The sequence below is a fragment of the Eptesicus fuscus genome, chromosome 23 (assembly GCF_027574615.1).
Source record: "Eptesicus fuscus isolate TK198812 chromosome 23, DD_ASM_mEF_20220401, whole genome shotgun sequence".
NCBI classification, from domain to species: Eukaryota; Metazoa; Chordata; class Mammalia; order Chiroptera; family Vespertilionidae; genus Eptesicus; species Eptesicus fuscus.
The window spans coordinates 21,649,540-21,671,325 of record NC_072495.1 but is presented as its reverse complement, the minus strand read 5'-3'; the positions used below and the strand labels follow the sequence as shown (position 1 = coordinate 21,671,325).

The window sequence follows — 21,786 nt, the reverse complement described above, 5'->3', positions numbered from 1 at the left end:
GGAACAAGTGGTCATCTGAAGGAGCAAGGTCTGGTGAATATGGCAGGTGGGTTAATACTTCCCAGGCAAGATCTTTTAATGTGTCTTTAACTGGTTTTGAAGTGTGTGATGGTGCGTCATCATGAAGCAAAATTACTCTGCCGTGTCTTCTGGCCCATTCTGGCCATTTTACAATCGAAGTGTGGTTCAAATTGATTATTTCTTGTTGGTAGCGATCAGTATTAATGGTTCCATCTGGTTTTAGAAGCTCATAATACACCACACCTTCCAGATCCCATCAAACGCAGAGCAGTGTCTTCTTTCCAAAGCGATTAGGCCTTGCATTCGATGTTGATGGTTGACCTGAATCAACCCATGATTTTGTGCATTTGGGATTCTCAAAATAAATCCACTTTTCATCACCAGTCACAATTCGATGCAAAAAAGACTTTCTTTCGTGCCACTGAAGCAACATTTTACTGATGACTTTTCGGTTTTCCACTTGTCTTTCGTTCAGTTGATGTGGCACCCATTTTCCTTCCTTTAAAATTTTTCCCATTGCTTGTAAACGATCGGAAATTGTTTGCTGAGCAATGTTTAATCTTTCTGCAAATTGTTTTTGAGTTTGACACGCATCTTCATCCAATAATGCTTGTAATTGTTGATCTTCAAACTTTTTCGGTTGACCTGGACGTTCTTTGTCTTTCACATATAAATCATCACTTTTAAAGCATTTAAACCAGCATTCACAAGTATCTTGAGATGGAGCATGTTCACCATAAGCTTCCTTAAGTATACGATAACTTTCAGCAGCGCTTTTCTTCAAAATAAAGTAATGAATTAAAAGTACCCGCAAATGCTCTTTTTTGGCACTAAATTTGACATTTTTAAGCATAAAAATATCTATGATGTTAACACCTTCAGCAAATTTGACATATGAAGTTTTGAAGCTTGTTATCAATATAATGAAACAGCATGCATATCAAATAGCATATATATCAACATAAGTGTAACTCCATCTATTGATAAAAATCCGCATTATTAACCGGTACACCTAGTAAACTCAAAATCTCAAAATTCATAACTATTACAAGCATACAGAGACTTTAAGAAAAAACAAAGTCTCCACTTTTAAACAGTTAAAAAGCAGAATACATCTGTCCATTACTTATGTCCTTGGGAACTACTTTACATCCTTTTTAAAACAAGGCAGGCCATAAATAAATAAATAGCTGGAAGGGTCTGCCGACCAGGTCTTGTAGGTCTCTAAACTTAATACTTATATTCCTGGAAGGCCAAAGTAATTTCAGGAGGTTGAAAATACCTCAAGTAGATTTTATAAGTGAATACTTAACAAATGCTTAAAAAAAAAATCTTTAAAATAATTTACTTCTTCCAAGCAAAACAGAAAGCATAGACAGTATCACCCTACATTTTAAGAATCCTTTCTGTTGAGAGAACACATCTTAACCGGCAGTTCTAAAGGTATATTTTAAGATTTGTTTAGTCTTGACTTTTAAATGCAGTAATTCAAGGATGTCATCATGTCAGATCCACAGGACAGTGATTTTGTGGCTGTGTTGTTGTTGTTTTTTTGAATGTCCAGACATCTGTTCTTGGAGGTCTAGATTTAAAGATTTTTTATTCCTGCTGCTGGGCATTTCTCAGACCAAGGCAGGCATGTGTTTCTGCCCAATGCTGAGTATTTAGCTCAAGGTTCCCTCCAGGCCCAAAGGGAGAAGCTCAGATAGAACCAGCAGTGGTCCAGGGGTCAGAGGTGCTGACTGGCCAACAGCTAGGCATGTCCACCCCGGGACTCTCAGCAGCTCTGCAGGGCAGTGGGCCGGTAGGAGGGGGCTCATGGCCCTACCAGCACGGCATCCAGGCTGTCTATCCCACTGGACTGTGATTTAGGACCATTCTCTGGGACACACACACCATCACACAAACTCCAGGAAAATCTAAACCCATGAATTACTCAGGAGGTGGCATTCTGAAGCCCACCTGTGTAGCTATGCAGATCAGCCTGGCTGCTGGGGTGCAGGCAATTACAGGCACAGGCAGGTAGCACGGGGGGGCTGGACCTGACCTCGGGGGCAGAGCCCAGGTTTCTAGGCTGCTTAGAGGGATAGGGGAAGACAAGGGGAGCAGACTCACCCTGAGCCCTGCAGCTCCTCCAGATTGGATGCATTCCATTCAGAGCCCTGGGGGACAGATCACACAAACCCCCGTGAGTGTCACATGTCAGCCTCAGACTGCTTACGGGATGCGGGATGCTAGCCCTCATGGTGATGGTGAGTACACGGGCCCCTGGCCTCAGAGAACAGAGGTTTGAAGGCAAGTTCCCGAGGCATCCACAGCACAACAGGGGAAGGGCAAGCTCGGGAAAACCTGTCCCGCTCTCACCACTTCCTTTCCTGAGACTCCAGCGGGGTCTCATGGGAGGCAGTGACCTCCGACCTCCCACTCAAGAGGAGGCACTTTCCCAGACCTCTAATTACAGCAGAAATCAGCCTACCTTTTCCGGGAGGTTTCTTGGTAATAGTAATATTCTGACCCGGAAATTCCACTTACAAAACCTTACCCCAATGAAATACCCAGCATTTGCACAGAGATTTATGTACAAAGATATTTAAAGTTATTCACAATAACAAAATAGGGTAAACAACAGGGAGAAATTGGTAAGACAAATGATGATGGGTCCGCAGGATGGAGCCATGAAGACAACTCATACTTTTGGAGGGTATTTCACAACACAGGGAAACACCGATAATGACAACAAAAAACTAAAGGACACAAGTCTATGTAAACATAAACAGCACGGTTCTTCCCTTTTCTTTTCCTTTTTAAAAAAGTTACACATGCGTTAAGAAAACCCAGGAGGTAGAAAAATAAATATACCAGAACGCTAACTGTGACTACCTCTAGATTGTGGAATTAGGAATGCCTTTAATTTTCTTCTTCAGACTTACTTATATTCCCAGCTTTCTATAACATTTTAATACTTAAAAAATGGTATTAAAAAAACACACACAACAAACCCTCCATTTCTGAGCATGCAAAAAACATGGAAGAAAAAAAAAACACAAAGAAAAAAGCCACCACTTTGCTCTTCGGAAATGCCAGCAACATCGAGTCACAAAGAGCAACAACCCTGCGTAGTCTCCCTATGAACTGCCTTTCCCGGATGCAGACCCCTCAGAGGCAGGGCCTTCAGGGACCTGCGGGGACCGGCCACGTGTGGGTGCCAGTTGGACTTTCATGTTGGAGGGAGAGGCTCCAACACAGAAATTCCTTTGGTATCTCTCATGGAAAAAGTGACATAAAGCACCAACCGCACCGGAAAAGAACCAGCGCTTCCCTACGCCTGGGAGCGTCCTCTTGCCGTGATCGCCACCTAGTGGGCAGACGGGCTGGCGGTGCCTGGTGCTGTCTCCACCAGGGACAGAGGCCAGCACTGCCACAGAGCTTTCATCTAGAAACGGGCTTCAAACCCACACATTCATATGCATCTGAGCATGAAATATGTATGTAGACATCTGTAAACACATTACATACGTATAGTTAACCCATTAGCTATCGCTCACGACACATGCGTGTGGAGGACCGTCAGGCCGGGGAGTGGGAACTGGGCCCCGAGGGGGCGGGCTTTCATTACGACGCTGTGCTGCCTCTAATTTTAGTAACGTGCCCTCTTCTACAGTCTCTGACTTTGAAAACTTGCCAGTTGCCTTCTATGGAGATTTACAGCTTTAAGAAAATCTGAGTGAGCGACGGAGGCCGCATCACTGGACTCTGCGGACGGCCACGGCTGCCTGGCCACGCAGAGGGCACGCTGCCCTCCAGGTGTCTGTCCAGTGTGCCTTCCGTGCCGTGTCTCACGTCTCGGGACTCCCAGGCATACTTCTGGGGTTTGGTAAGCACGCTCCCTTCAGTAACGGGGGGTTTTAGCCTGCAGCCCATTCGGAGGGATCTGGATGGGGCCTGTGCTAGTCCCCGAAGAGGGGATGGATGGCAAGAGTCTGAGAACGGTTGCCAGTTAACGATCAAACAGCCCCCCACAGCCCAGCTGTGGCAACATCGCAAGCAGCCGGCTGGAGAGCAAACCACGAGGCGGCAGCCAGAGGAGGAGGTGGGGGTTCCCGCAAAAGTCAGGATCGAAGCCCCAGTGACTCGGGTGTCCCCCTCTCTGACCTGCTCTAAACAACCAAGGTCCGATTGATGTTCCCCGAGCCAGACCCCGACGCGGGCTGAGCCTCTTACGAGATAAAGGTGATCGAAGATGAGGGAGGGCTTGTCCATCTGCCCCAGGATGAGCAGCATCTCGTTGTCTATGAATTCCTTGAATTCTTTCAAGTTACAGTTCATCTGTTTCTCCAATTCATTGCGGATCTGTGGAGGGGGAAAGATTAAGAAAAGCGATTTGTTCAAGAAGATAGTTGTCGCCCCCAAAGAAGTACATTCACGATGCCAACCGAGGCTGTTTTCCAAAAAAATGTGGGTTTTTTTTTTGCATTTTTTTGTGCCGAGCGGCGCACAGGCGTGGGTGGTGGGAATGCAGGCTACTCCGCCTCAAAGTAAATATGACACGGTTTCACACGAGGAATCTGATTCCCAGGGGATCTTTCCTGAGTGGAAAGCACTTATGTCTGTACAATTAAACATCAAACACATCGCCGTGAAAATCCCAAGTCAGTTTCATCTTGCTTTGGAAGGTATCACAATATGATGTTGTATGTTATTAATAAATAAAAAGATTGTATATTTAGAAATGGCCATTTCAACCTCTTAGATCTACCTTGGTTACGCTGCTATTAAAATCCATTGCATTCTTTGAACCGAAAGCAACTGGGGGGGGGGGGGGGGGGATGTGACCAGAGAAACAGCAAGAGGCAGGAGGAGAGCCGTCCAGGGTTAGCGACTTGCTGGGGAGGCGACGTGGGGCAGAGAGGGTGCTCCCAGGAACTGCTTCCTGGTGCCATCTAGGGGTCCATGGAACTCTCACTATGGCCTTAGAGGCTGAGTGAGCCCAGGAAGCTTGCCCAAGCCTCACAGCGGGCACGTGGCGGGGCTGTGCTCTTTTCGCCAAGTCCTGCAGGAAAAAGCCCCCGAGAGCCGGTGGCCTCCCGGAAAAGGAGGCCGGGCCTGGGCAACGGGACAAAGGAGGCCCCGCGGCCTCCGGCCCGCTAGGAAGGGGAGAGCTCTTACTTCTTTGGAGGTCACGTTCTCCAGGTCCTGGCTCATCATGATGCTGCGGAGCTTGGCTTTGATGAGGCGCTCGGTCCTCGCCCCTTCCGTTGGCCTGGAGGGAACGGAGGAGAGTGCAGAACTTTATACAGGAAGCCTGAGGTCGGAGTTCACAGAGACCCCAGGAGGATAACCAGAACGTGGCTTGGGTCCACAGAGGTGACGTCCTAGTGTGTGACCTCAGCAGGCGGGGGAGAGGGACAGAGTCTGCGCTGTGTCCAGAGCTCCCCCCCACAGGAGCCTGCAGTGCCGCAGGGCAACAGGGCACGAGGGGGCTGGGACGCAGAGACACAGTCACACCCACATTTGTCTGTAATTTCGAAAGTGAGGTGTGGTCGCAGACCTCCCACAGGCCACCCACAGGCCACCAGTCAGGGACCTCTGCCTGAGAGGCTGGCTCTGGGAGAGGTGGTGCGACCAGAGCAGGCGTGACATCGCGGGGACACAGTCAGGCACAAGGCGGGGTGGGCGGGGGTGAGGAGGCACCCCACTCACTTGTCGACAAACAGGGCGGGGGAGTCGGGCCGCGTGGACTCCAGGTCCTGCATGGCGTTCCACTCGTTGATGCAGCTCTGCTCGGAGCCGATGCAGCTCTCGTAGTAGGTGGCCCAGAGGAGAGCCACGCCCCCGGGGAAGTAGTTGTGCCTCCTTGCCACCTCGCAGGCCTTGTGAAGGACCTGCAGGGCGGACCTGGGGTGAGGAGGGGAGGGGGTCAGGCCTGGGAGGCACAGGCGTGCTGGGTGCTCCCCTCAGCAAAGGGTTTTAAACGGGGCGGGGAAGGGCAGGTCATACAGGACTGGCTCCTGGGGCTCCCAGCCTGCCAGGCAACATGGCTAGTCTCCGGGACACACGCACTGACCAGAGAGCAGATAGAACATCCTTCACCTTTCCCAACAAGGAAACAACAACTTCCTCTTTCTCCCCCTCCCTCCCCAGCCCCCGCTGGTTCACACACCCGTTTATAGTCCACTGACTAACTCCCAAGGACTGAGGTTACTTCCGAGGGAGGCCGTGGGCATCTCAAACGTAGGAGCTACAATTAGCCTCGCTGTTGGAAGGGAGCTCATTACCATGCAGCAGAGACCTTTTACTGCTTCCTTAACAACTTCCAACCCCCTCCCATCAATGTTTTAATAGCTTAGATCTCCTAAGGAAACATGTTCTAGAAAGTCATTTTAATGCAGAATCCAACTGAAGAAGAGGTTTGGGAAGGTGGTGGGACAGAAGGAACAATATTAAAAATGTATATTATAATGGTCAATTCAGTCATTCTTCTTTTACTTCTTTTAACAAAAGGATAGTGGAACGTTTCTCAGCGAATGGGGTGCACGGGTGTGTGTGGGGGGGGGGGTGGGAGAGCGCAGCCCTGGGAGGAGGGAGAGCCAGCAGAGAGCGCTCAACGTGGGGTAAGAGCCACGGCGGTCCGCGGCCCTTTCCCAACGGCACACGGCTGTATAGGCTGGTTGAGGGAACAAACGTGGGCTGGGGAGTTATGAAATTTAGTTCTGGTTCTGAAGTTTTGGAAAAGCACGTGGGCCTATTTTTTACTCACTGTAGAAAAAGAGATTAAAAAAAAAATCACCCAGGGACACAGAGAACACCTGGGACACCTGGAGAAGGATGGTTTCATGACTTCCCCCAGATGACCCTGAACAGACTGCAGAGTGAGCAGCAGGAGAGAGACTAGGAAGAGCGAAGCCCATGGCAGACTCCTGCAAACCTCTCTCTGTCCTGGAAGGAAGACGGGGCAGAGAAGACGGGTCTTCTCTCAGGTGCCACTAGCTTGCTCCCGAGCCTTTTCCAGATTATTCACGACAGGCCGCGAGTTTGCTGCATGCGCGGGTGGTGCAACCCTCCAGGGGTGAGGAAGGCTCTAGGATGTGTGTGCCGGGTTCGGGGAAGCTCTGGATGTGAGTCATTTTGCCTAACGCAGCCTTGACCCACGGGGACCTCATCCTTAAAGCAGAATGTTTGGGAGGCCCTGCCCCTACCCAGGCCCCTGCACGCTGTAGAAAGCACCCCCCAGCCCAGCACCCCTCCATGTAACACGTGGCTTTGTTTTGTGTTTATGGCCACCTCCCTTCACAGACTTTAAACTCCACGGGGAGAGAAATTATGTCCATTTCATGCCTCCCAAGATGCTCAGTGCCTAGCAGAGTGGCCTTCCCTTCATGGTGCAAACTGAATGCCTACTGTGTGCCAGGTACAATGAGCAGGTGAATTCATGCTGGAATGACATCTGTCAGGAGGGACTGTACATACACATGCAAAAACAACACACCTTCCACAACAGAAATCGACCAAATTAAAAAGTCGCCAAAGGAAAAACTAGACATTTTCCCAAAGAAGATATATAAATGGCCAATAAGCACATCAAATGATGCTCAACATTAACTAATTAGGGAAATGCAACCAAACCATAATGAGGTACCACTTCACATCCATTAGTATGAAAAAAAAAAACACAACCCCACCAGACAATAACAAGTGTTACATTAACTAGGATGTGGAGGAAGCAAAATCTGCGTGCACTGCTGGTGGGACTGTAAAATGGTGCCGCTGCTGTGGAAAACAGTTTGGTGGCTCCTCAAAAAATTAACCAGAAAATCATCACATGATCTAGAAAGTCACATGATAACTTCTAGGTATATACCCAAAAGAAATGAAAGCAGGAACCACAAACAGATGCTTTGCTCACCAATATTCACAGTGGCTCTACTCACAATAGCCAAACGGTGGCAACAACTCCGAAGTCCATCAACAAATAAACAAAACGTGGTGTAGCCATATCATGGAGCAGTATTCAGCCATGAAAAGTAAATTCTGACACATGCTACAGCATGGATGCACCCAGAAAGCATGATGCTAAGTGCAAGATGCCAGAGGCAGGAACAAAGGATTCCACTGACACGAGGACTCGAACAGGCACATTCCCAGAGAGAGAGAATAGAGGTGACCGGGGGCTGCAGGAAGGGGGTACAGAGTTTCTGTTTGGGATGGTGGAGAAGTTCTGGGGATGGATGGTGGTGATGGCTGCACGACATTGTGAACGTACTTAATGCCGCTGAGTCACATGCTTACTAGTAGAAATGGTGAAAGTGGTCAATTCTGTCAGGTAGAGCTTGTCATACACACCAAACAAATGTACAAAACAAATGTACCTAAAACCCCTAGCAGGGGGTTTTCTAGTCCTGCGGTCAGCTGGGACACCATTTCCAAGGAGCTGAAAGTCCCTAAAACCACACTCACCACATGGCCTGGACAGATACGGGCTTGAAGACGTGCATCCTTCCTGCGGTGCTGACGCTGAAGCCACTAAGAGTGAAAAACAGAAAGAGAGCGCGGTGAGAAACCAGCCCCTCCCACCACACCCCTGCGAGGCGGGGAGGGCAGGCCCTCCGGGGACACTCTCAGGGCCGGCGTGCCTCATGCTGTCTGATGAGGGACCACCGGCCGGCTGCATCAGACAGGGGCCAAGATGGGCTCTCCATCCGGGGAGACTCGTTCTCAACCCCGCAACGCGAGGTCTACCAAAAGGAAAACCCCAGCACAGGGTGCGAGGCAATGACAGCATTCGACCCCACCTCGTTTATGCTTGGCAATGGCCCAACCCACCTGCTGTGTCCCATCAACATTTTTTTCGGAATTGCACAGAAAATATATTAATGGAAGACACAATTTAAAAAAGGAAAATATTACCATAGTCCTATGTCTTCAAGAAATCGAATGATTATTTCTCCCAGTCCCATCTGAGGTGGCATAACTTTTACTGCCGGAATCCTAGCGGGGACAATGTCCATCCTGCCTCCTTCCACCCCTCCTCTCAGAACCCATGAGTTCCCCTGGGGACAAACGTATGAAGAGCCCAGGACGAACTAAATGCTTCTTCCTCTGCAGCCCCCCTCCCCCTCCCCCCCATCGGTTGTCCCTGCACCCCCGAAACGGTGAGCTCCTGCTGTCACATTTATCTGTGAGCTTTCAGGGACCAGCCCCAAAGGGAGGGCACATTGTGGGTACTCTTTGACCAACGACAGGTGAATGAATGAATGTCCGCTTACTGCTGCTGTTGAACGTCACACAGCAGTGATCTCCTGTAAGGTGCTTCTGTGGCTACGACATGACCCAAACTCCCCACACAATGACCAGGATGTCCCTTTCCTTGTGTGGCTCATTGGAGGGCAACATCACTTCTCTTGATGCAATAGACACGTCATACATATGATTCTTTTGCTAATGATTACCCAATGATGCCCAAACCAACTCGTGTTTCAGAGTTTACAGTGACTAAAATAACCTTTTATTTTTTTAAATATATTTTTATTGATTTCAGAGAGGAAGGGAGAAGAAGAGAGAGAGAGAGAGATAGAAACATCAATGATGAGAATCATTGATTGGCTGCCTTTTGCACGTCCCACCTTGGAGATAGAGCCCACAACCTGGGCATGTGCCCTTACTGGAGATTGAACCGTGACCTCCTGGTTCATAGGTTGATTGATGCTCAACCACTGAGCCACGCTGGCTGGGCTAAAAGAACCCTTTAAAGAGAACTGCTTACCCGTCGCCATCAAGGTGGATTTTCGTGTCGCTCCACAGTCGGAGAACCATCCCAATGGTGCAGCTTTTACTGCGCAGGAGGAAAGGGAGATGTCTAGGGTTAGAGTCACATTATCTGTGACCTGCTCACACACGGACTTCCCTGTGTCTTCACCCAGCCTGACCCGGGTCCAGCTCCCGGGTGTGTCCCTGGGAGTTGCTCGTAGGCTGTGAGTAGGGACTGTTCACCACTGAATTCTAGAAGACACGGGTCTGCGATGGCCCCACCAGAGGGAGTTGCCAGTGACCCCAGCTTGGAGACAGTCACGGGGGACTCTGACCCCATGGTTTGATGTGGTTGCAGTTTCATAAACACCAGGTCTCAGCGGCAGCTCTCAGGGGGAAAGGAGCAACCGGCTGACCACGCGACCTCACGGCAGCAGGGGTGAAGCCGCCGATGGCTGGCGCGCTCCTGGCGCAAAGCCATGCGCGCTCTGGGGGACACAGACGAGTGGAGGCAGCCAACCCAGACTCCGGTCCTAGGGTGAGGGGGGAGGGCAGCGTGCCAACACCACTGCCGGAGTTCAGTGCCAGACCTCTGTTTCTGCACCTTTTGTGCAGCTGCTGTTTCAGAACCAGCCTGATCCGCTTTTGTTTTGCCCATCCTAACGGTGAAATGATACTTCAGGGACTGGCGCCGCTGGAACACGCCGAGGGAACCAAAGGGCTTATCACAGGGGCTCCTCGGATTCTCATGAACATTCCTCAGGAATTTGAAAGAGTCGGCTGTGAGGAACCGCTGTGACTGTGCCAAGACCAGCGCCACAGCCTCCAGCTTACATCTCTGCTGCCACTTAGCAGCCCGCCCAGGGAGTAACGTGACGAGCGTGCGACTGTGCAGACAGGGAGCCCTGGGCACCTGCGGCCCTGCCCTGCCCCTGCCCCTGCCCCTGCCGGACTCCTCCAGCCTTTCGTGTTAGGCCAGTTCTCGTCCCACCCTGCCGTCCTCCCCGTCCTCGATGGGCTGATTACACTTCCTTTGCAGAGCTGCAAAGTAAAACCTGTGCTGAGACCCAGGGCTCCTGGAACTTCTCGGCTGTGTCAGGGCTGGGGCGAGGCAAGGAGGGGACCCCTCAGAGCCCCAGACCGACACGTCCCTTCCCCTGGACTTGCCCAACTGCCTGCTCGTCCTCTGAGACCTGGCTTAGCCACTGCAGGTTGCAGAGGCCTTTGGCATGGCCCCTCTACACCCACCCCCCTCCTGTGCTCCCACGACCGCCGCCCCCCCCCCCACGTCTCTGCATCCCTGAGCCACCCCCCAGCATCTGATGATGGCTCTTCTTCACTGAGCTCACGGGCTCTCTGAGGTCAAGAACTGTGTGTACTGCTGCTTCTTTGTTTACCTGGGCCTTGCCTGTTGCCTCATACACAGGAGAATGCAAACTGTTTGCTTAATGAATGAGTAGATTAATGAATGGTGACTAAGGGGAGCCCATTTAAGCTAGTTTTAACGAATCCAGGCTTCGCAGTGATCTCACATGTATTAACTTATCCTGGATGTAAGAAGAGCCATTCGCCTTCATTTCACACAAGTAATAGGGCCTGTGATACACCGAACTTGGCCTCTAGTTATTGGGACATTCCAAACCTCTCTTTAAGCCTCTGACCCGGGACCGTCTCCAAGTTTGGGGATCCGTGGGACAGCAACACTGGGTAAGGCACTCGACGCGCTGCCTATGGAGCACATGCTTCTCAGACAGGCCCGTCTGCCTGGAGGGCGTCCTCCCTGCTTCACCGGACTGGCTCCTGCATTGACTGGGTGTTCACCACAGCCGTCACCTCCTTCAGGAAGCCCTCCTGGCTAAGTGCCCTCGTCTAGAGCACCCCAGTGGCACCCAGTGTTAGACCTCCGAGCACAGTGTAACTTTCTCTCCTCTCAGGAGGCCCTGAGCTCAGAGCAGAGACTGGATCTGGCACAGTGCCGCACACAAGAGCGGAAATGCCGTGCCCTACTGTTCCTGGCCACCCCGCCACCCGCCATCGCGCATCCTACCGTCAACTCCCAAGGATACGGGGCCACAGAAATCTCTTTCCAGCAGCAACTCCTGTCCCGTCAGACTCACCTTTCCTTACTGGAAAAGTCGACGCCCAGCAAGATGCTCTCCTCCGTGTCCTGGCGCCCGCTGCTGTCCACCACCACCATGTACCGGACCCGCTCCGCCCAGGCGCTCTCCAGGCGCACGGCCTGCACGGCAGAGAGGTTTTCATGGCCCGCCCTCCCGGGTCGTGCCCCCTTCCTCCGCCCAACCAAGGTCAAGGACATCTGCTGTCTAAGATGAGATTCTCAGGCACAAGAGCCGCATCTCATTTATCCCCCAACACGAGGGACAGTGCCTGGCGCAGGGGGGCCCCTCCCCAAGTGTGTTAAATGGGTGAATAATAAAATCCAGACACTGAAGACGCCGACTCAGCACAGACTGATAGACTGACAGAGACCCCACACATCCTTTCTCTGGCTAAAATATAAAAACTCACCTACTCCCCCTCCCCCCACCACCCCACCCACTGCTCATCAGTAATTCCCTACCAAATTTCACAATTAAAAATTAAAACTTGCCACTCTCGTCTCTTCTTACCAGCTTGATTCTATCTTCACAACGCAGAAGGTTGATCATCACTTGCAGATGCTGGGGCAAGTCACCTATCGGACCAACAAATCAAGTTCACACAGTAGGAAAATACCGCTGGATTTAGAGGAAGGAGACAAATGTATACAGAGTGAGCAAAGCTTGAGCATCTGCTTTGCTATACGCATTACTGTTCAGACATAAACAATGGTTCAATTCCTATCAGAGCAAAGCCGATAGCAAATTCAAAAATAAAGATTCTGTTTATAGCTTTATTGTGCCAGAAGTCACCGTAGGTAATCATTATAGCGACCATACCCGGAGCACTTACGAGGAGGTAAGTATGTTATCTGAGTAAATTTCAAATTCCATGACCTCCAAGGTACTGGTATGTGATGCCCATTTTAAAGACCAGGAAACTGAGGCTCAGAGGTTGACTACGACAACACAGTCAGTTCCAGAACTGGGATCAGAAGCCAGGTCCTTTCCCCACACCACACTGCCTCCTTGTGTAGAACAACTGTTGTCCTGGCTTTAGACAGACTTCAATCTTGATTACAAATGTCATTATGTGAAAATATCGATCGGGTCTTGGTGTTTGCTATCAATTGTAAGATGCAAAGTTCTAACCCCAGCACTCGGATCCAAAACGAGGCGGGGTGACTCGAGGTTAGACAAACAGCATGATCCCAGTGACAGGAGCACTGGCCCCAGTGGCTAGCTGCCTCCACCTGCTGCTCTGGGTCAGAGGGCGGCCCGGCTGGCACTCCGTGTGTGTGCTGCCCGCCCGGGAGCGCCGGGAGCGCTGCCCACAGCACGTTTTCTCGCGGCTCCTTTTCAAACTGCCTTCGGCGCCGGAGTCCATCACCAAAGAACACCGGTGCGTTTACTTCATAGGCTCTCCTTGTTTGTTTGCTTTCTGAACCTAAACTGACACCAGGTTTGATCCCTTACTTTACCACTTCCCTATTTCCTCAAACCAAACCCACCATTAAAAGAGAAAGACTTTCCATCTCAGGGCGTGCCAAGGGCTCATAAAGAAATTCCCCTAACGAGGCTGGCTGGAGCCCTCTCTGCAGTGTGAAAGGAATACATCCTGTTACAGAAAGTTTCAAAACTAGAATTAAAAAAAACGTTATCACCCAGAGGCCCAACACCTGGAGACGACCAGCGTCTCGGCTTTGTTCGACTCGAAGACCAGTTAAGGATCTCTCTCTCTCTCTGTTGGCCCTGGGGTTCCCTGGGCCGCTGGCCAAATAAATGAAGATCTCACGCGTTCTATCCCTGGGTACCCTCTTTTCCCAGCTATGGGGTGCAAGAAAGGGGGTGGGGGGAGGATACACAGTTTGGACACATGTTGCTTAATAAGGCTAGGCAGGCTATCAGATGCTCATGTCAGATGTGTCACTAAACTTTGTCTTAGCAAAGTTTAATAATTACTCTTTTTTCATTCCACTGTCTTTTATAAAAACAGGTGTTTTTTTCTTTTGGTATTATAGAGAATGTGGGGGCTAGGGGGAGAGAAAGAAATTCTCCAAATGAGAGTTGTCCAAATGCTCGGAGGAGTGACAGCAGCCCCAGACTGGGTACAGAGCACCCCGAGGTGGCTGTTTTCAAGGGTACAACACCTGACTATAACGTATGCTGGTGCATCTGTTTAAAAAGTCCTGCTTCAACTTAGAATACGCAGCTGATAAACTGTAAGTAAGATATCTTTACATCCAAACCCAGTGCCGCCGGCCCCTCACTTGTCAGGTAGACACCGTGCTCAGGAGGGCCGCTTGCTCCCCGCGCCACCCGGAAACCCTGCCTGGCGAGCCTGCACAGATGGGGCTTCTCCCTGTGTCAGCTGTTACAGCCCCGGTCCCACTAGTTCTCTGGCCTTGAAAACCCACACATGGCTCCCCACCAGGAGCGGGAGGTGCCTCCAGTGGCAGAGAAAACGAGTTCCAGTGTTAGGGCATCGGCTTACCTGCGTGCTTGTGGGGATGCTGCAGGCTTCGCTGGCCTTGAGGGCTGCTTCCCTGCTGTAAGAAGAGGGCTGCTCCTTTCACCATGAAAAAGCTCTCGCTTAAGCTGGGGAGAACGAAACCGGAGCACAGTCAGGCTGGAACTCAGAGAGGAAAATGGGCAAAGACATGCTACAGGGCTGAAAAGCCGGGGTGCGGACAAAGAGCACATGCAGTTCAAATGGGATAAAACAGCTTTTGGAAACATTTCACTGAGCTGTCTTCCCGGACCTTTGCTACAAGCTGGCTGCCGGAGAGTGTGCAAGTGAAAACGACGCTTCCGCTCCAACATCCAGGTGCAGGACACTGGGAGGGATCTCACTGTGATACAACAGCCTCTAAAAACAGGGACTGAGCCCTGGCCGGTTTGGCTCAGTGGATAGAGCGTCGGCCTGCGGACTGAGGGGTCCCAGGTTCGATTCCAGTCAAGGGCATGTGCCTTGGTTGCGGGCACATCCCCAGTGAGAGGTGTGCAGGAGGCAGCTGATCGATGTTTCTCTCTCATCGATGTTTCTAACTCTCTATCCCTCTCCCTTCCTCTCTGAAAAAAAATCAATAAAATATATTTAAAAAACAAAAACAGGGACTGACTCTCTGCTGAGGGCAGGGGGTGTATTTTTCGTAGCCTTGCTGTTGACCTGTTTCTAGCTCTGTGTCTTCTAACAGCTTCACTGCTTCTTGCTGCCTTCCTTTGATGGAATCCAAGCGAGAGGAAGGGGCACTGTCACCATTTGTTTGCATCTTAAGGGAAGCTGAGTGGCTGTTGACCTGGGATTTAACTTGGTCAAGAGTGCTGTGTCCACTGTTGCTGCAGAAAACCTCAAGTCGACCCAATGAATTTCTCAGCAGAATGAATCTTTGGTCTTTAGTTATTTTAACTACCCAAAACAATAATATTCAACCTATAACTTAAAAGTTTGCAATGAAAACCTTTTCAAGGTTTCCAAATGCTCTAAAAAAACCTTTAGCTTATGCAGAAATTAAAACTGCACAAAGTGGTAGACTGCATTATCTATTAATTACTCCTAATTATTCAAAAATACTGTCAACTCTGAAAACTACCCAAAAAATACTCCAAAATTATTATCTGTTTTTTGAGGGGTTGGACTACTTATGATTATCTTCTTTCTACCTCTTAGTATCTTCCAAATCTTGTACACTGAGCAAATATTAACTTTTTTAAATGATTATTTTTGCTTGACTTTCAAAAGTAATAGAAAACATGTACGTTATAATGAAAAAAAATTTTATTCTTACTAATTTTGTGAAAGATCACAAATTTTATAAACTGTAAAAATGATCAATTCTCTCTTGAGCAACCGATTAATATACAAATGATTTGAAAGGAAAATCTCTTAAGAAAATGCGGCACTTTTTTGGTTTTAACAGAGAGCAAATCAGTTCCTGGTAGAAACACAACAACGTCTTCGGTAACGTTAGAAAGTAAGATCGCCTCTGCCCCAGACATCCCCTGTGAGTAAACCTCCTAATCCTGGAGTAAGAAAGGCGGCCGCGTCTAACAAGTAACTCTGGGTGCTACGAAAACTCACCCCACAAACTAGCAAGCAAGCCAGCAGATCCTGGAATCAGAATCGGTTATCTTCCAGAATGCAAGTCCACAATCCCACCTGCTGGTTCTCCTGGTTGAATTCCCATGCTAAAAATAGGGACTGCTCAAATATCAAATAGGAAGGCTCCGACTGCCTCTCTCACTGGGGCCTCTGAATTGCTGATAACCGGCTTTACAGACTTTGTAACACCAATACCTCTGTACAACTTCTTTATTTATGATTGCGAGTGCACAGCCAAGCCATCCTTCCCACCGATGCGTCAGATATTTGTACTGCAAGTGACAAGTGCTCAGGACTCTAAACGATGGAGGAAGCGGGAGGCACCCTTCCTTTGCTGACTCGCTGTCACCCATGGGAGGCAAGAGGCTCTTTGGCACCCACCTGGCCCGTCTGAAGTCCAGGTTGTCGTGTTTCAGCAGGCGGCAGAATCACCCAGCACTCTCCCACCCTCCTCATTTGTCCCCCTCTCCTTCCTTAGAATTTCACAACCAACTTTATTTTCAGAACTCAGATCACTCACTGCTGATGCTCAGTGAAATCTGGAAGAGCTGCCCAAGGGACTCCAAAACCCACGAAACAAACGCAACCACCAGCTCGTCGAAGCAGCTGGGGGAAATTTTTGCAAGGCAACATCAGCCTCTTATGTCCACGAGTTAAAAAAGCAAAACAAAACAAAAAACCGACAACCTCAGAAAAACAAAAATCCGCCCTGACCCAAACCCCAAGCACTCTGGAAACAGCCAGCCATGAACCATGACCTTCGCCTTGGAAATCACGGGCAAAAATTCCCCTTGGTTTCCCTCTCACTTCCTTTGGAAAAAAAGGGGAACAATGCAAAAGAACAGACCGGCTTTATCCTGTGATCGCTGACTAGGCCAGTTGTTCCTCGGGGTCCCTGGGACTGATAAAGAACCAGGGCCTCCCATCCGCGAGAGAAGCCGGGGTGGGGGGGGTGGGGGGGGCAGCCCTGAGCCCTCGCCTGCGCCTGGGAGGCAGTGAGAGGACACAGCACAAGGATGGCCGCACAAGATGACTCTCGGGGGCCAAGACACGGATATTTCTCCCGGACCCTGTTTCCCGTCTCCTGTGCCTAGCTCACTGCAGGCCCAGAGCCTCAGGCGCCCTCGGCGTGGCTGATGCGAACCCTGTTTCCCACCGCCAGGGCGCCGTGGGGGTCTCTGCCAGGCCTCTAATACCCAGGGGCAACGTACCCCGATTCATGGGTCTCAAGGCGCCCCTCTGGGGAAGGAGGCCCTGTAACAAACCCACGTTGGCCATGGCACACTCTTTCCTGGGTAGTCGGGGGGCAGAAAGCACTAACCCACCAACCATCCATCCCAGCTCCAGAAAACCTGCATCTTCTCAAAGATGCTGGTGTCCTAAAAAGAACAACTCAAGTTCCAGAGGGTCAGACCCAGACAAACAAAACGGAACTGTTTCCCTCCGTCGCTGTAAGGAAAATCTTGGAGTAAAAACAAAGCCAACTTCTGCCCTCCCGACCCCCACCCCCAACTTTGTCATCTCCAAGGGACAAACGTGTCCTCAGACACTGGCTCCTGCTGCTTCAGACGCCGCCGCGAGATTAAAGTCTCTACAAGGCACTGAAGACAGAGAGGAAAACCTCAATTGCTGCTCCTCAAAAACCCCCAGCCCTCAGAGCATCAGCAGCCACTCGTCCCGTCTCCGAGCCGTCACCGGGTGGGGCAGGAGAACAGAGACCAGCAGGGGATACGTACTAATTTGGGCTGGAAGCCTCTGAAGAGCAGAAGTAAGGAGGTGGCTGCAGGGAGACGCAGAAGTCGGTGAAATAGAAAAGCTTCATGACTGCGGCGATCACATGGTCGGCGACCCCGCGCTCCTGCCTTCCACGCCCCAGGAGAAGGCAGGCAGGAGAGGAAGAGGCTGGAGTCCTCCGGCGAGGAGTCCTCGGCCTCGGACGATGCTTCCGCCCAGAGAGCAAATGGCTCTGGTGGCAGTGTCGTCTCCCCCTGATATTTGGGTTGAACAAGGCCCTTGTCCCTGCACATCCCGATGAAAGGGCCATTCAGAGGGAGCGAGGCAGCTGAAGTTCCTCTAATCACTTCCCTCCCACGCTGCGTGGCGGCCTCAGCGGCAGGCCAGAGGGTGCGCATCAGAAACCGGGAGGGAAAACAGCTGGCCGCCCAGGCACATGGCCGTGTGACTGGGCCCGTGCTGGCCGCCATCGTCACACTGAGGGACTTCTGTTTCTTTCAGAACACCGTCCACTCACCCAGCCGTGACCGTGGGCAGCTGCCACAGTTACGGGGCACTTGCAAAAGCGCGCTTACATTCTGGAAATTCTGCGGTCGTGCTAACTGCTCCCCGAGGAGGCAAGTCTGGGGAGAGGGCGTTCCAGGTAGAGGGACCCTCCCGTGTGCACGTGTGAGAAATGCACGCAAGGTGCTCAGGACAGGCCAGGCTGCGCAGGTAAAGCAGGCCCCGGTCCCGGACCCCACCCGCAGGAGCCAGCCAGGAGCTGTCTGCTTTCAGCCGGGGAAATGAATTGAGGGTTCGAATAACCACAGTGCAGGGCGGGATGGGATCTGTGCCCTAAGAGAGGAACTCGGGAAGGTCTTATCTGGAAGCTCCCCCCAGCTCCCAAATGCTCACAAAAGGATTAAGTGAGACACAGACATGACGATGCTTATTTGGCAGCGGAGGATACAGCCTGCCCAGGGGCAGACGACTTTACAAGATGGGATTAGACAAGTATGTGTGCCCCACGTCCACCTTCTCAATCCCTGGACTGCCCGTCGTCCCTAACCGTCCAGATGGCTAACTGCAACGTGGCTGGTTCTTTTCTGCTACAGCACACGTCACCGAGGAGTCGGAGCCCGGACTCCTCTTCCTCGGTGCTGGTTCCCGGCACGTGGAAGCATCGCTTGCAGGATGCAGAGAGAAGCATCAGCAGGAAACAGGCCTCAGGAAGAGAAGCCTCGGCGTTAGAGTTCTTCCACCAGCCTGGGGATAGGCGGAGGGCTTGGCGGGGGGGAGAGAGGGGGGTCACCCCAATCACCCTGCCCAGGGCCACCTGCACAGGACACATCCTTCCGTCCTTCCGACTGAGTGGGAATCCTGCAGAGTTCTGCGGGTGGCACGGCCACGCTGGCCGAGCTGCTCCCCATTGACAAGCATTACATTACTGCCATTACCAAGCTCCTGCCACGTGGCAGGGGCTGTGCCAGGCACTCAGCTGTGCACGGTGTCCAGCTCCCACAGCTCTGAGGGGCAGGCAAGCCCTTCTCTACGTGACAACTGCAGGAAGCCCGTCAAACTCCTGGAACGGTGTACACCGACGTTTAAGAAAATAAAATACACGGGTCTGGGCTGTGATTCGTGGTCTACTATACATGTATGTTCTGATATTCACTTACAGGGTTCTGTTCATTCGTGCATATAGCAAATATTTGCAGATTAAGAAGTACATGCTAAGCCACGCCTGCGCACGGGTCCACCAGGGCGAAGGTAATGACCCTCTCTAAGGGACGGGTGTGTGTTTGGGTGGTTTGGGTGTGCGCCAGGCCACTTAGAAACTTAATTCCTTGAAAAACAGAAATACGAAGTGTAGCAACACCACGTTGTAGAATATTATCCGAGTGCCCCGCCGTCCAGCCCTGGCCGTCCACCTGAAGAACCTATGGACCTTCTAAAGCAGGCGTCCTCAAACTACGGCCCGCGGGCCACATGCGGGTGTTTTTGCTGTTTTGTTTTTTTACTTCAAAATAAGATATGTGCCGTGTGCATAGGAATTTGTTCATAGTTTTTTTTTAAACTATAGTCCGGCCCTCCCACGGTCTGAGGGACAGTGAACTGGCTCCTGTTTAAAACGTTTGAGGACCCCTGTTCTAAAGCATATCCATGCCCAGGTCTACCCTTAACTGATTCTAATTCAAAAGGTCTGCAGTAAGTCTGAGCACCTGCTTTTTTAAAGTTCCCGAAGGGCTTCGGACCCATAGCCAGGGCGAACCCCCGAACCTTACAGTGGCAGGAGACACGGGAACCCCACTCATAAAAACACCTCCCACATAGTAGGTTCTATACCTCCCACATAGTAGGTTCTATACCTCCCACATAGTAGGTTCTATACCTCCCACATAGTAGGTTCTATACCTCCCACATAGTAGGTTCTATACCTCCCACATAGTAGGTTCTATACCTCCCACATAGTAGGTTCTATACCTCCCACATAGTAGGCGCACGATCAATGTTTCCAGCTGGTGAACGATTCCACCACGGAGAGCGCGGGGTCCTCTCAGGAGAGGAGCGCAACTGGGTACCGTGAAGGGAGGTCACGCCAGGCCAGAGCACAAAACCACACCCTCCTTGGAAGCGGCAGAACAGGTTGGCAGGGAGGTGCGCCTGCCCATCGTCCACCAAATGCTTTCGGTCACAAGTGGCCCTGCCCTCGAAAGGCAGCCGCGTTGCACGGTGTGAAATGGCATCAGCGCTGACAGATCAGAGCTCTGGTGAGCTCGGCTGTGGACAAAGCACTCGAGCGAATGTCAACGGATTTGATCTTCTAGGAACGCTTCCAGGAGGACCGAGCAGGCATCACTACGCTCGTTTTATAGACGAGGAAACAGGAAGGCGCTTCAACGCTGTGATTTTAGGATTCCTGACACACATCACGCACAAAATCAGAGACGATGAGCCTCAAGTACAGGCTCTGAAAAGGGTCCAAAGTGACTGGACTGGTTGAAACCACTTTTACATGGACAGAACCAGCCCTCGATTGCAGTAGCTCTGCACCATGACTACTGAGTGGGCTGTGGTCAGGTTAGCAGACGTGATGATAATTCCAGGAAAAAAAAGGGAACAAATGCAAAGGTGGGCACCACTGACCACTCCCAAGGGGAGGTTCTGCTAATTCCATGTAGATTCACAAATATATGGTCAGGGCTAAGCCCTGGGCATTCAGAAATGAAACAGACATGGCTCCTGCCCTGGGGCAACATTATGTGCTAGTGGGTCAGACGGACACAGGGCAGTAACTGCGATGTAAGGCAGCAGGTGGCACGGTAGAGGAACATACTGGGTGCTGCGGGTGCACGTGTACACGCGCACACACGCGTGCACTTGGAAGATCACGTTACGCCTCCCCTGTAGTGAACAGAGGAGTATTTGTAAAAGGCCCCTCTGTGAACTCATAAATGTCTATTCTGGTTTCTAAGTCAGTTTCTTATCCATTTGGTTAATATAAGTTGGCTTCTCGGAAGTTGGTCATCCCTGAGTGTAGTAATAAATTCTCGTTTCAGAACGTGCACAGCTAAGAACCAAACCGTGGGCTTCTGGTTGAGCATCCAACCGTCAGCCTAAGAAGTTCTCGGCACCGGAATGCCCGGCACAGCAGCAGCACGCACTGAGCTTTGTTTCCGGTAAGTAAATGCTACCGGCCATCGGAATGGTGCTTTCCAGTTTCCAGGGGGCTTGTCCCTCCGTTTCTGCTGTTGTTTCTTAGAAGAACGAGTTTCCACTCTTCTAATGAAAGAACCAAGACAGAGAAGATAAAGGACTTATCTGTGGTCACCTGTCTAACAAGGGGCAGGACCGGACGGAGAGGCTCCAAGTCCGGGGCACAAGCCCCAGGCCCGAGGGCGGGATGCGCTGACCTGCAGCAGCAGGAGCAGCAGGTCAAGCTGGGTGGATACAGATGGACCTCAGAACCATAGAGAACCCCGCTCGCAGCAAAGTGACGCTTATGGAGATGTGAAGGAGATGGGAGACGTCCTAGCGGGAGAAGGCGAAGACGGCGGCAGGTGGAGACAGGAGACCCCTTCCACCGCTCTCCCACAGCTTCTC

At 51.1% G+C, this 21,786-nt stretch overlaps 1 protein-coding gene across 1 annotated transcript in view; it reads right to left on the bottom strand.

Moving 5' to 3' along the window:
• SSH1 (slingshot protein phosphatase 1) overlaps positions 1–21,786 on the bottom strand; it is a 50,159-nt gene that overhangs the window by 10,715 nt on the left and 17,658 nt on the right. Inside the window, exons 3-11 of the mRNA XM_054712532.1 lie at positions 14,359–14,462; positions 12,396–12,460; positions 11,883–12,004; positions 9,782–9,850; positions 8,476–8,541; positions 5,722–5,916; positions 5,188–5,281; positions 4,243–4,371; positions 2,137–2,183 (exon numbers count right to left, since the gene is read on the bottom strand). Of these exons, the coding sequence (XP_054568507.1) occupies positions 2,137–2,183; positions 4,243–4,371; positions 5,188–5,281; positions 5,722–5,916; positions 8,476–8,541; positions 9,782–9,850; positions 11,883–12,004; positions 12,396–12,460; positions 14,359–14,462 (891 nt within the window). The remainder of the gene's footprint in view (positions 1–2,136; positions 2,184–4,242; positions 4,372–5,187; positions 5,282–5,721; positions 5,917–8,475; positions 8,542–9,781; positions 9,851–11,882; positions 12,005–12,395; positions 12,461–14,358; positions 14,463–21,786) is intronic.